Source organism: Mustela lutreola, chromosome 1 (assembly GCF_030435805.1).
Source record: "Mustela lutreola isolate mMusLut2 chromosome 1, mMusLut2.pri, whole genome shotgun sequence".
Classification (NCBI taxonomy): Eukaryota; Metazoa; Chordata; class Mammalia; order Carnivora; family Mustelidae; genus Mustela; species Mustela lutreola.
In genome coordinates, this window is record NC_081290.1 from 133,405,724 (window position 1) to 133,421,120 (window position 15,397).

The window sequence follows — 15,397 nt, forward strand, 5'->3', positions numbered from 1 at the left end:
CTTCTGCTCTGAGAACAGCCTTCAAAGAATGCCACTGACAAAGGCCTCATGGTTGTTGTCCCAGCTTAGCCTCTTTTTGGCTAATGTACCAAAAGGGCAAAATGGAAAATGAACCCCTCACAGCAATTCAGAATTATCTCTTATCAATCACTTTACACTAATCACTATGTGTTACTATTATTTCACAAAGTGCTGAGGGAAGAGAAAATAAACCATTGTATCAAAATAATATAGAGACTTTCAGAAAATCAACACATCCTACCAACCAAAACTGTAATATATTCTTTTGAAAGAAGATCAGTAAAAATCCCAGCCCAACTCTAACAAACACTGAAAATTAAATGCAAAACAATAAGTAATTCATGGAATACAGGGATAATAAACTGTATAGGCTGGTCAATTTTTAAATGCTAAACATTAAAAATAAAATTTCATTCATCACTTGTCATGAGTAACTCTTCATCATCAGGATTGAAAGGCAAAGGGTAGAACACAAATTCAAGGTCACCTCCCTTAATTCAGTGGGTAAGGGGGAGGAAGGTGGAAGGGAAATGCGTCAGACAGACTAACTAGGTTATAAACTCAATTTTGTTCCTTTTTCAAAGCTTTGTGATTTTTGAGTAAATGGGGATAATTCCACTTGCTTGGAGTTCCAATGAATTTAAACATATATACAAAATATGTATCACTGTGGCTCATTACTACTGTTCAGAGTAGAGGGAAAAGAAAGGATGTACAAAGGCTCGAGACTGAAGGTAAACTAATTTAGTACATAGGTAAGATCTAAAACAGATTCAATGTCACTTTCTGGTCATTCATTTGTTTAACTGATAGTTCCAACCCTCCCTATCCCTGCACCATTATTTTGGGAAATCATGTCAAGGAACTTAGATGTCTAATCAAATATATTTTAAAGGCCTGTCACTTCTTGTATTTACAAAGCTCCCATGTAAAATTTAGAAATAGATTTGATTTTTCCCTCTAGACTTATGTCACATAACTAAAGTTAGAGGCATAAATGTAACATTTTCATCTAACTCCTTTCAAAGTCAAGTGACAAAAGAGCTGAATATTAACATTATTAGTCACAATTAAAAAACTAAAAATTCAAATGTACTGAGGGATAGAAGAAATCTGACTTTAGAGGTTTTTAATTAGCAAAGTGTTGGGTATTTTGAAATCAAAATTGTCTCAGCTAGCTACTTAAAAAGACAACTGTCATGAAAATCATAAATAAAGGAATCATGGAAATAATCAGTTTCAAATGAGTTAGAAAACCAAGAAATAAGTTTCCATTCCCTCTTCATCCCCTCCCATCTTCTACTACTTCCTGGAGGAGAGCAAATAATGCTTTGCCTTTCTTTGTACCAGAGCAGAATACTGGTATTTCCTAAAGAATACATACCAGTCAGTGGGCATGGAGAGCTACATTCATGGCACAGCCACTGACTCATTTCCCATCCCTCTTCTCTCTAAACCTTCTCTGAGATTAAGCCCCCCAGTGAATCTCTAACCACTTAGAAAGACACCAGCAGACCTCATCCTTGAAACAGAAAGACTGAACTTAGGTATCTGTAAGGGAAAAATGTATGATGCCATGCTTTAGGCATTAAAGTCTTTCTTCCCCTCACCAACTTTCTCAAGAATTGCCAAAATATATTAGCTCTAGACTCCAATTAATTCTCTTACTGATTGCTTTGCAATCCTAAGTCACTCATTTCTCTTTGGTAAATTAGCCTGTCAATCTAAACAAAAACAGAAACAAAACCAAAAAAGTATGTAGGCAGTACAAGGTAGGTAGGACCCTGATAAAAATCTGACCTCTTTCTAATCTGTATTAGAATAGGACAGTAGGAAATACCATGTAAAAGGGAAAATTGTATGAATGACCCAATAATATAATTAAAAAGATATGCTTTTTTTTCCTGACTAGATGTAAATGAACTATCTCTTTAGAACAAAAAGCAAAGCAACTGTTAGTTATCTGGGAAAAAGTAGAACCCAAAAAGTGACTTCCCCAAAGATAGCAGCTGGTTTATTATTTTTATTGTTTTCAACACAGTACATATTTACTTAGCACTTATAATTTACAAAGCATTATTCTTTACGGAGTGGAGAATGTAAGGTGAATTAGAACTACCCCTAATGCCGAAAAAGAAATACTTAGTTGGTATTTACAGTCTTGATCTTATGAGGTTTTAGATCCTCTGCTGATGGCTCAAAATTGCATATTTACTGGGTAAATTGTGTAGTCTTCCCTATTAAAGATGGACATGCAGAATTATTAATAACAACTGAAGGATGTTATTAGGGACAGGACTTTTTGGTGAGTACTGAAGTATACATATTCCTAATTCCCCAGAATGTGCTTACAGTGACACTTCAGCTATTACAGAAACCTTTTTCCCCCTTTTACTTTTTTCCACTCTACAGATTCTATCTGAGGAAACCAAAGCCTAAAATGTATTGAGAGGCCCCACTAAAAGGAACTCACAAACCTAAAAAAGACTAAGAACTACTACATCGTAGTACGTGTGCTACACTCAACTTTGAGGACCTGGAGGTATCCAATATGTAGACCCACTACTTCACAAGGTACCTGACAAAAAGGAAAAAACTGCATACCAACAGATATGAAGTACTGAAAAAATCAAGAATAAACTAAAACCAGAGCTCTAGACTGCTCATCTACTAAAATTAATATATTTTTTTAGGATAGGGAAAATCAGAAAAACCAATCAACAAAGAAACAGAATAACTGTAAGATTTGCTTTTTTTTTTTTTTTTACAAACCTTTCCTGCTGCCTGTCGATCACTTTTAAACAGCACAGTCTCCTCATTAACCGGAGGGAGGTTAGTCATAGATTCAATTATTACTGAAAAATGAAACAAAGGAGATTACTTCAAGATTTAATCAGAAGATCATATAAAATTTGAGAGGGAATTTTTAACATAATTTAAAATGAAATTTAAGATGAGATAATACACCTCAGTAACTATTCCTCTTAAAACAACAGTCTATTTATTATCAAGTGGCACAAGGAAATAGATTCTACATATCTTTAATAGAAAAAGCTACAACTCTAAGAAACAGAAACTAAAGTAAAAATTTTCATAGGAAGTTGGTATCACTCACTAAAAAGCCAAAATTTAAGTCATGTACATTTTCCCAAGCAATTTTCACCCAATAAAGTAAAATCACATTTAGTCACAAACCCTTGTTTTAGGAAAAATTAGTCTTCTTTCTCACTCTAGAAATTGTTTTCTACAAAGCAGAGTACTTACTGATCTATGAAAAAGCTAAAGACTTCCCAAAAGCATCTTCCTCTGAAGAGATGAAGAATGATAGAACTCATGGTAATTTGCCCCAAAATGCAACAGAAGCATCCCACTAGTCTATTATAACCGCCAATTCCTATAAAGGCCACATATGCGAAAACAACCAAGCTACCATAGCAATAGAGAAGACAAACAAACAATAGGCTTAGAAAATTAGAGCAACAAAAGCAAGAATACTTGCTACATTACACAGATAAAGCCATGTCCACTTGAGAAATAAAATGTTAGTTTAGGTTATTAAAATTCATTTTAAAAATTTCAACTATATCCAATTAATTACAATAGTTAGTGCTTCTAAATTCTGAACATACATGTGGAATAACAGATCACAGGTCAACATCTTTTGAGTAAGATATGTTTCTGGGATAAACATGATGAGTAAGGATTGATAATGATAGTGAGCACTAACAAAGCATTCATTTTCAATCATTTCTTCTCCATAATCCCATTCCCAAGGATCAGATTACATGAAAATAAAAGATCACCTAATCCAATTCCCTCATTTTATAGAAAGATGAGAAAACAGGGCTTAACACAGTAACCTTATCACATGGCCAATTACAAACCAAGTCATCATCAGAACCTAGAATAACCTAGATCCCTAGTTCCAATGCTCTGCCTTTAACAACACAACTACTGACTGTGTGTCCATAGTCTTAAAAAACCATTTTTATTAAATTATTCTAGGCGGCACCTGCATACACATCAACCTAAAGTCTGTACCATACATTGATAAAAATTTCCAAGGCTATCAACAGTCAAAGTATCTAGTAGTACAAGATCCTTAACTTCATGAAATCTCTCTACTTCTACCTAAGTGGATAATACTTAACTAGCCTCTTATATTTTCCAAATTAAATAAGAGAGAGAGAAAAAAAAAAAGCCAACAGAACTTGGAGAACAACTACAGAGTACAAAGCCAAATCCTCTCTTATTCTCCTACGGTTCTTACTTGAACTCACATATTTTTTGCTTTGTATATTAATACTATATTTTCTCTTCTGTAATTTGGTCCAAATCATACTATTTTAGAGTCTCAAAACAGGGTAGCATGTGCTGATTTTCAGTCAATCTTTATTCCCAGAAGCTTGAGAATTTTGTTAGCCTAACAGGGTATGCTAGTCAAAACTATTTTTAAAAAGCATTATCCTATGCATACTGTATGGTTCACATTTTTTTCTTGATAAACATGAGATTTTTGTTACATACATGAAGTCTAATAAATGCTCAACTCACACTATCTAATCAAATGATTACTTATTTATGCAGATTATTAAATGCGATAAGAGAACTCAAATATCAGTAAATACCAATAAATGTAATGACGCAAGAATCACATGAAAAGTTAAATAATAATAAATAATAGAAATACATAATAAATAAATCACATAAAGACTTTATGTTAATGTTTAACATAAGAGTTTATGTTAATAAACATAAAAATAAAACTTAATAAACATAAAAAACATAAAGAGTTTATGTTAATAAAAGAACCACATGAAGAGTTTAAATAATAATAAATAATAATAGAAATAAATAATAAATAACAGAAAGAAATAATAATGATTTCTGTTTTAAAAAAAAAGTTTCAGGGGCACCTGGGTGGCTCAGTGTGTTGAAGCCTCTGCCTTCGGCTCAGGTCATGATCCCAGGGTCCTGGGATCTAGCCCTGCATCGGGCTCTCTGCTTCGCAGGGAGCCTGCTTCCCTTCCTCTCTCTCTGCCTGCCTCTCTGCCTACTTGTGATCTCTTTCAAATAAATTAATTAATTAATTTTTTTAAAAAAGTTTCACTTTAATCAGCATTTTTATTAATAAATGGCAAAAGCACAAAATTATATAAGTATAAACTTTGTAAAATATTGCTATGGACACTGTGAGAAAAAGGTCAAAATCCAATTTCTACCACTGATCAGAATGGCAAGTGAGTCAGGTTTTTCTGTGTCCTTTAAATCCTGTAAACTAAGGGGGCTGATGGATAATCTAGGTTTTTTATCCAATTCAAATATCCTTTGACTTTGTCAACTCTGAGTTCTACTTTCAGATGGATCTTACTACGAGAGCTAATGATAGCTACATGAACTTCAAGGCCTTCAGTATACCTACTTCAAAACCTGGGGCTAAAGAACCTATAGTATCTAGTTCTCTTATAACCAACAGCTTTATATTTCATGACATTAAATCACAGAACTTTCTAATTTACATGTCTCTAAAATAAAATCAAAGGCAGTAGGCAGAACAATGTTCCCCCCACCAAAAGACACCCACCCCCTAACCCTGAAACTATGTTACCTTACATTAAAAAAAAAAAAAAAAAAAAGGAATTCTGCAGATGTTAATAAGGTTAAGGACCTTGAGTTGCGGGAGATTATCCTGGATTATGCATGCAGGCCCAAATTAAGGAGTCCTTAAAAGCAGATAATCTTTCCAGGCTTTGGTCAGGGAGAGATGTGATAAAGGGAGAAGGGTCACAGAGAAGGTATATTACTGGCTTTGAAGATGAAGGAAGGGGGCCACAAGTCAAGGAATACAAGTATCTTCTAGAAGGTTAAAGGGACAAGAAAATGAATTCTCCCCTAGAGGCTTCAGAAAGGAACTCAGCACTGATTTTAGCTCAGTGATACCCACATCAGATTTCTGGCCTACAGAACTATAAAACAATAAATTTATGTTGTTTAAAGCCACTAAGTAGCAACTTAGTAACACTAACGAATATACCAAATCAAAGAGAACTCTGGAGAAATGTCAGTAAAAGTAGACTTTGAATTTTAAAAAAGACACTGCATTTATGAGTTACATATATAAGTAAAAAATAACTCCATCTATTCAAACTGAATGACTATTTACATATGTCACAGAAAATTTTTGTCATAAAATCTTTGATTTAATGAATGCATATCTGGATAGAAGTAATTTTATTCATAAAATTAATTACATACCTAATTGCTCAATAATACTTGAAACCATCCCAAGGGGCTTTAATTCAATATCTTCAGGCAGAATAATAGTGAGTTCTTCAACAGAAGGTAGCTCCTATAATATAAAAAAAGCATTGATCTTCCTCTCAAGCTTCAACAACTAAAAAAAAATAGGACATCATTTCCATTTAAAGACTAAACATTTCTGAAGATGTAACATTAAGCACTTATACCATCTCTTTGATGTTATCCCTTTTAGTGTCTGACAGTATTTCTTCCACCTCCAGTATCTCCCCACGTGAGTGATGCAACAGCATCTATACTTTAATCCAGCTAAACTAAGAACATGGACAAAAGTACCTAGATTTTTCCAATTATACTTGAAAGAGACAAAAAAAAAAAAAAAAAAGTTATTATTGTTAAGGAATCCTAAGTAAACAAACAAAAAAAGACATTTCACTAAGTGATTCTCAGAGAAATAGTTCTATTGGTCACTATAATTTCTCTCTCTTAGAGAGAGTTCTCTCTCTTAGCTATCTTAATTTGGTTAATTCACTAGATAGGGATTAAGTAGTTGAAAAGAGAAAGAGCAATCTTTTCTGGGGCTGTGTGAAAAAGAGTAAATGTCTGGTTTCTTTAGGAAAAAAATCTAGAGTTCCTGGGAAACAAAACACAGGCTCCACCTGGAAAAGCTGTGAAGTGTCACCTAGTATCTTCTTTCTGTTAAAAACTAAATTCCTTTACATTTAAAAATTCCTCTTTTCTGACCCAACTACTAACTATACCTCAGTTCCCATAGAAACTAGATGTTAAGTAGAGATTAAGTTGAAGAGGTATCTAAGAATAAAACTGACCTTAGGCTTTAAGCTAAACAAATGGAACTTTCTATTTTTGACCTTTGCCAAAAGACCACAATTAACTTTTAGAAGAAGTTCTTCCTTAAGAAGGCTTGAAAGTGTGAAGATCCTATTACTGGCATGTTGGGAGTTGGTCTGGGAAGAGAAAGACAACTTTTGAAGGAATGTTGAAAAAGATGGGTAAAGCTGAAACAATACAGTTTATTACAGATGAATGGATCATGGGTAATCATTTTCCTCTTCAGGGACTCAAACAAGGTTTTTAACAACCCATATACCCAGAGTTAAAGTAGAACTTGCTTTTGGGAGATGCTACTTTCTAATCAAGAATTACCTACAAACAACCATACTAATAGTCTCAACCAACTCCACGGAGAAGACTTTAACTTTTGCACGGTTAGTTTGGATGGTGTTAGAGGAAATGATTGTATTTTATATGTCAGAATTTTTCTGAGTTCTTTTAGAGGGAGAGGACAACCATTTGTCATTTTTGCATATTAAACATGGATAATTCTTTCTTGGTAAGACCATGGTTTGAAAGTGGCCCATGTGTGTATTAGCACAGACAAGAGAGTACAGTTGTTAGAACTGGTAAAGAACACGTGACATGGAACAGCCTTGTTAAGAAGTTCTTAGCAAAAGAAACTGAGGCGGACAGAGACCCCTGGGCCTCAGCCCCTTCCTGTCCACTGCTCTCCATTGCTCCTGCTGAGGTGGAAGAAAAAACCAAATGGTCGACCTGCTTGGTTAAGAAAAGAAAACAAGTTCCCAGGGATGACTTAGATCTCTCCTCTGACGTTTCCATATAGATTATACTTCTGCATAAAGGGGGCCAATGGCCCTGAGAAACCCCGAAAAAAGTACTGTTACCATCCTCCATCACCCGTAACCATAAAAACTCACCTCTAACCTGCCGGGTGCTCAGTCTTTGGGGAACGATCCCACTGAGCCCACCAGTGAAAATAAAACTGTGTTCTCCCAGATTTCCCTGTGCCACTTGAGTATCCCCAACAAAACCCCACTTACAGTTAAATACATGAATAGAGAACTCTAATGTTGGGAGACTGCAGACAGGACAGCTTTCATGACACTTTAGAGGACAAATCACACTGCCTTCTGCTTCTGGAAGAGGTAGCTCTCTGAAGTAGTGAATGGCATTTTCTAACGCAAAAGTCTAGTAATAAAATCTGAAATCTCCCCCAATGACCAACCAAATCACGGTTAAATCCAGAGCAAAAACTTCTTGTACTTTTGGACTATGATTAAGCTCACTAGTTAAATAGTCAGAATCATGTACGTAGAACAAAGGAAAAGGAAGTCTACAAAGATAAAATGTCATTAGATCTTTTGGGAAACCTCTAAACTGAAAAGGAGGGTAAAGCAAATACCATTAACATGTAGAACACAAAATCAATGTTACTCTCAAATAAATAAAAGCTACTTGGCCACAGAATGAAAAGCTCCTGTTCTATATTTTCTATCAAGAGGAATGGAGGTCCATGCAATATAATTATGTTTTGGTATAGATCTAAACCCTGATACTGTTTGGGTTTTTTTTTAAGATTTTATTTATTTATTTTGACAGAGAGAGAAATCACAAGTAGGCAGAGAGGCAGGCAAAGAGGTGGGGGGAAGCAGGCTCCCTGCTGAGCAGAGAGCCGGATGCAGGGCTCAATCCCAGGATCCTGAGATCATGACCTGAGCCAAAGGTAGAGGCTTAACCCACTGAGCCACCCAGGCACCCCAACCCTGACACTGTTTTAACATTAAAATATAAAATACATGCTCCTGATTTTTAAAAAGGGAAAAAAATTAGTAATACAGAAGGACCCAAAAAAAAAAAAAAAAAGGATAGCAAAAATGCCCCTATCTTATTACTTTCAACCTCCCAACAATTCCAGGGGAATGTTGAACAAGAAAACCAAAGCTGGGGTTATCACACTGACTTTAAACTATATTAGAAAAAGATGTGGAAATGGAAAAGATGGTGGAGGACTATTTCAACCAGTCCCCTTAATTTAGATAGATATCTACCAAACCATTCTGAATACCCACGAAACAATACCTCTCCACAGAGGTATTTCAAATATATTTACCATGCAGATATAAACTTTACATTTTTTTTTTTTAAGATTTTATTTATTTGAGAGAGAGAGACCTAACAAGAGAGGGAACACAAGCAGGGGGAGCTGCAGAGGGAGAGGGAGAGAGAAGCAGGCTCCCTGTTGAACAGGGAGCCCAACACAGGGCTTAATTCCAGGACCCTAGGATCATGACTGAGCCAAAGGCAGACGCTAAATGACTGAGCCAGCCAGGCACCCCTAAACTTTACATTTCTAATGGTAAAATGTTTTATTTATATTCACATTATAATGCAAGCTACCCTTTTTCACTTATATTTTGTACATCTTTTTACATTAAAACATAAACATCTAATTTTTTAAACTTTCTTACAGTATACCACTGTATAGACTGTTAGTACCAGTCACCTGATAAAACATCTGCCTCTTTTTAATTTTTATCATTACACACAATGATAAAAGAACTATCCTTTACATACATCTTCATGTAACTTCTGTGATAAATCCCTGTAAGTGGAACTACTAGGTCCAAAGATAAAAACATTCTTAACTTTGACAGATACTGACAAGTTTCTTTTCAAAAATGTTGTCAATTAATAATGCCACAAATGAGGGCGCCTGGGTGGCTCAGTGGGTTAAGCCGCTGCCTTCGGCTCAGGTCATGATCTCAGGGTCCTGGGATCAAGTCCCGCATCAAGCTTTCTGCTCAGCAGGGAGCCTGCTTCCCCCTCTCTCTCTCTGCCTGCCTCTCTGCCTACTTGTGATTTCTGTCAAATAAATAAATAAAATCTTAAAAAAAAAAAAAAATAATGCCACAAATGAGAGATTTTCTCACTTCTCGCCATCACTGAGAAACAAACTGTAAACCTTTGCCAGTGTGACAGGTCTATGATACAAAACAGCATCTTGCTTTTATTTTAATTTCTTTATTAATCATGAAGACTATGCAGCCTTGCATGTTTCCTGGCTATCCAAATATGTTTATAAATTGTTTGTATATTATATATATTTTTCTTTAAGAGGGCTTATCCTTCTATTAATATTTTATAAGGAACTTTGGGTTAAAAACATTTGACCTTTATCAAATATGAAGGAAATATCCACTCCCTTTCCTCCCAGAATGGTTTTTAGTATTTAAGTTGCTTAAAGAACTTCAGCATTTTTTTATATAGCATATTTTTATATAGTCAAATATATCAAGCTTTTTTTTTTTGGCTTTTGAGACTTATGACACAGAGAGAAAGACCTTCACTATTCCAAAATCGCTTTTTGAATTCACTCTATTTTCACTGCTTCTCCAATTTCATTTTTAATATTTGCATATTTGGACCATTCATAATTTTATTCTTGTATAAAAGCAAGACACAGATGGGCTTTATCTTTATCCATATTACTGGCCAATTATTCCCACATTGCAGAATAATCCATCTTTTCCCCTACTGATAAGAAAAATAAACTTTAACACATACTAGATGTACTTATATATTTAGGTTTTTTACTGAAATCTCCTTTCATTTCTACTAATCTATTTCAGTGTCAGTACTAAACTCTTTCAACAACTGTGCCTTTCGTTACATGTTTAATATTTGGGAATAAGGGTAGTTCCTCTATGCATTCCGTCCATATTTTTCCCCATGGAATTTTTCTAACTATTCTCATGTTTACTTTACTAGACAAGCTTTAAAATCATTTTGTCATATCATATTAGTCTTGTTAGTATTGATTAAAATTACACTTAATTAGATTGCCTTAGGTCCTAAATAATCCTTAGGTTTATTTAAAGCCATCTCATACCTTATTTGCTATAATTTTGTAATTATTTAATATTTTTTATTGCTATTATAAATGCATCCTTTATACGGTATCATTTGAACACAAGAAAGCATCATGCTGAAACTTGTATCTAATGATCTTCTTGTGTAATTCCAAAAAAAATAAGTTCTCCTCTTTTTTTTCAATATTATATTTTTGACTTTTCAAATTGTATTGACTGGTATGTCCACAATATCAAGTGTCAAGAAACTGTAATGATAGTGGGCATGATGTATGACTACTTATTAGAAAAGTTTCAAATGTTAAGCATAACAATGTTTCTTAATTGAAATTTCTTTTTTTAAAAGGTTTAAAAAGTGACCTTCTATTCCTACTTGTGTTCCTGTTTCTGTTTTTTTTTTTTTTTTTTTAAATCAGACTGTTGAATTTCATCTAATACCTTTTCACCATCTTTTGAGATCAATATTACATAATTTACCACAAGCAAAACAGGTCAGCTGCAGGGTCTGATGAAATCCTGACGTTCTCCTCCCCTAAGGATGTCTATGAGACACATCTAGCAATGAGGAAGATAGGGGAAGATATACAAAGCCAAAATATTTGTAGTGACATAGGGACCCACTTTTGTGGTCAAAAGCAGAGTCTGTCAGGATTCCTTAAATCCTGTTATCCTGTTTCCAACCTATGTATTAACAGGACAAAACTGCCTACAAATGGAGAAGACCTCTGTTTCATACACAGCTAAACTTAGAGAAAAAACAGAGAGATACATCTGTGATCACCACCATACCTCCAATCCTAGTTCAGTGATCCCAGTACCCTATAACACTGGAATGTATATACAGTTTTCTAAGCATTCCTAAAAAAAGAACAATGAAGGCATTAAACGGCCTCTTGATAGAAAAAGACCTACCCTGTAAGAGTGGTGTGCATGAAATCTCCATCCCAAATACTTTGCAGAATATAAAAGGTACACAAAGAACTAAATATTGTACATAAAACTTACAAAAAATAAATGAAATCAGCCTAGTACAATTCCAGATCAAAAGCCTATCATGGAATTTACCTCTGAAAGTGCAGTTATGTCAAGCAGTGTATTTGCTTTGAAAATGGCAGACATTTGGGGGCTGGATCAGAAGAGATATATTTGTCCCATTTAAGCAAGCATGCTTTCCATAAAGATTTTTGTCAGGCTTGAAAAGGCAGAATTTAAGAAGGTTTAAAAGGAAAAGTTCCTGGGACTACCATGTCAGTATATGATCTTGTGCTAGTATTTGGATGTCAAGATTACTTTCTCTTCCCTAACTGTGAAATCTGAAGTACTATACCTCCACCAAGCCTAGTTACTCTTTATTAAATTATCCTGCTAACTTTCTTTTTTGTAAACACATCACTGTCTAACATCCCATGTGTTTTCTTGCCTAAAGTCCACTTCCCTAACTAGACAATAAATTCAACAATAAACAGGACTTGGTCAGACTTGCTCATTAGCACAGCACCCACAACAATGACTAGCGCATCCTAGTTGTTTAACATATATTTATTAAATGAAATGACTTATTAGTCTGAGTTAAACAAAATTCTCAGAAGCAATCACAGTCTTTTTCAATTGGAACAAAATCAGATAATGAATTTATAATTCCCAGAATTGAAGAGAATCCTCAAGGAATTTAAGTTAAAAAGGCAGACTTCTAAGGAAGCTTCATTGCCCAGGACTAATGCACAGATACCTCAGGTTTGCAGCGGCGAACATTATTAGAATTATTAGATTAACACCTGGCTCCCTGATAACATGGCAGCTGTTTGACAGCTGTTCCAGTAAGGTAATGAATAAATCTGCTCAGTCGCATACTCTCTTTCAAGAAATAAAAATCTAACACTTTACTTTTCCATGAGTAAGGAAAGGATCACAGCAAAGAGGAAAAACATACAAACTCCAATAAAAAAAAAAAAAAAGGAATACCCAGAAAACATATTGAAGGACATTACCACTCTTGACAGGACACACAGGATATAAAGAATTAGAAGTAAAAGCCACTCTGACAAACTAAAAAACTGAAGGCAGAGGTGGTAAGGGAAACCTGGGATATAAAGACCTTCTCTATCATATAAGCAAGATCCCAACTGTCCTGAAAATAAAAGATAAGAAGGCTATTTACTGCAGGTAAGGAAGATTAAAGTATGAGCCTGGATTACCCTACAACCCTCATGGAAAGATGGATGGTGGGTAAGAAAGGCCCCTTTTATTGTGCTTATCCAATACCAGACACTAACTACATTTGATTACTTAAATTTCATTAACTAAAATTTAAAAGGCAGTGTTTGGTTAGATTAGCCACTTTTCAAATGCTCAGCTGCTGCAGTATTAACACAGTGTGGATATAAAACATTTCCACCATTGCAGGAAACTCTACTGAACAGCGCTGCTTTACATTCTCATGCATCCAAAAAGCCCTCCACTACAAAACATACACCCAGGTATTAATAGACCACTCTATTTTCAGCCATTAATACAAATATAATTCTAAGGCCACATCATACACCATAGTCCTACAAAATCTTAATGATAACCTGAAAACTTAACCTGGGAAATGAAAATTTGTGATGAATCTCTATTTTTACCACTGTTACTTCCCCCAAATTAAAAAGAAACTAAAACCTATCTTGGGTGTGGAGTATATACAACTAAGATATAAACATCCATGCTATCATTTAAATAAAGTTAATACTACGCTTACTGACTAAAAACAAATGTTGTATGTAGTAACAAAGAACAGGCAAGGAAAGGAAGAAAAATACTTCATTCTCTTCTTTAGCAAAAGAAAAGACCACATGGAAATAAAAATCCCCAGATACATAATACCATTTGGCAATAAATTACTAAAATTCACCATACTAAGGAAATTTAATCACGTATTTTCTACAACCTACAGTTCTAAGTCAAAGGCTCTATTAAAAGACAATATGGTCCAAACATGCAATTTAAGAAATCTTACATTATGATACAATCATCTATCACCATGACAAAATACACTACATTATTCAGAAACCAAATAATCAAAGAAGTTCAAATGATCAAATTCAAATTCTAATGCTGCTAGGTACACATGTCTATGCAAGTACTAAAAATACAGCAGACTGCAATCTGCTCGCCCCTACTCAAATACTACCTCGGGCAAATCACTTTCTTTCTGGAAGTCAGTTTTCTTATCTCTAAACAGGGAGAAAACTGAGCAAAAGTTCTGAATATTTCATGCAAATGTCTAATACAATTTTAAAAATATTTCACTGCATGTAATGAAAAAGATAGCACATTAGGATAGAAAATTATGTACCAGCCTCAAACACAATTACGATAATTCTGGATAACAGATAACTCCTAACTATGGCATTAAAGAAATGCACAGTCCTACCTATACTTCTGAGATATCCATGAAAGACCAATTATTGTATTACAAGAATATTACATTCTGATTCCTGAACATCTGAACATCTGGCCTACAAGGTTGTTCAGTTAGGCAAAACATCCATATGAGTACCACATATTAAAAATCTTCCCTATTAAAAAATTAAACTGTAGACAGACTAGTTAAAAAATGGATGCCTAAGACTTCCAGTGCAAAAATGGAAGGAGCTAATGGGTCAAAACGAACCTCTGAAAAGATAACATTTGTACATTACAATTACCTTGCATTTCCTAGCTCTTTGAAGACTTATTACTGGGCAAGGAAAAAAAATCAGTAATTTATGATTTTCTGAGGCAAAATTATCTAAAGAACTTTGATTTAGGTTTTCACTCACAAATCTACAAAAGGGGGGTGGGGCGCCTGGGTGGCTCAGTGGGTTGGGCCTCTGCCTTAAGCTCAGGCCATGATCCTGGGGTCCTGGGATCAAGCCCCACATCAGGCTCTTGGCTCGGCAGGGAGCCTGCCTCTCTGCCTACTTGTGATCTCTGTCAAATAAATAAATAAAATATCAAAAAAATCTACGAAAAGGACAACAGGGGGTAATGGGAAAGTAATCAAATACTGCAAATGGCAACTAACACTTTCTGGTGCTAGACTGGGAAAATTTTTTAAAAGTGAGGAAAGTGGAATAAAATTACGTGGCCACTTTCCTTGCATTACCCAAGAATAGAGGACATGCATGTGGCAGCCAATTACCTGATCCTATTAGGTGAGCCTTCACTTTTCAGATATGGTTGGAAAGAAGGATCCAATCCCTGGAGTATTAAGAGCCATGATTGGGAACTTTTTTTTTTCCCCTATAGCTGGTAAAACATATTGGAAAAAAGAATGGATTAGATCTGTACACTGTGTGGTAACTAAGACCACATATAACACTTAGTCTACTTCATCAACTGAACAATCCAAAAGTACTTTTATAATGTCCCATGGACCTCAATACACTTTAATTGCCCTTATTAATTAT

General features: G+C 34.8%; 1 protein-coding gene across 1 annotated transcript in view; it reads right to left on the reverse strand.

Moving 5' to 3' along the window:
• The window catches only part of NAF1 (nuclear assembly factor 1 ribonucleoprotein), a 42,579-nt gene that overhangs the window by 15,517 nt on the left and 11,665 nt on the right, over positions 1 to 15,397 (reverse strand). The window contains exons 3-4 of the mRNA XM_059174412.1: positions 6,277 to 6,370; positions 2,794 to 2,876 (exon numbers count right to left, since the gene is read on the reverse strand). Coding sequence (XP_059030395.1) covers positions 2,794 to 2,876; positions 6,277 to 6,370 — 177 coding nt within the window. The remainder of the gene's footprint in view (positions 1 to 2,793; positions 2,877 to 6,276; positions 6,371 to 15,397) is intronic.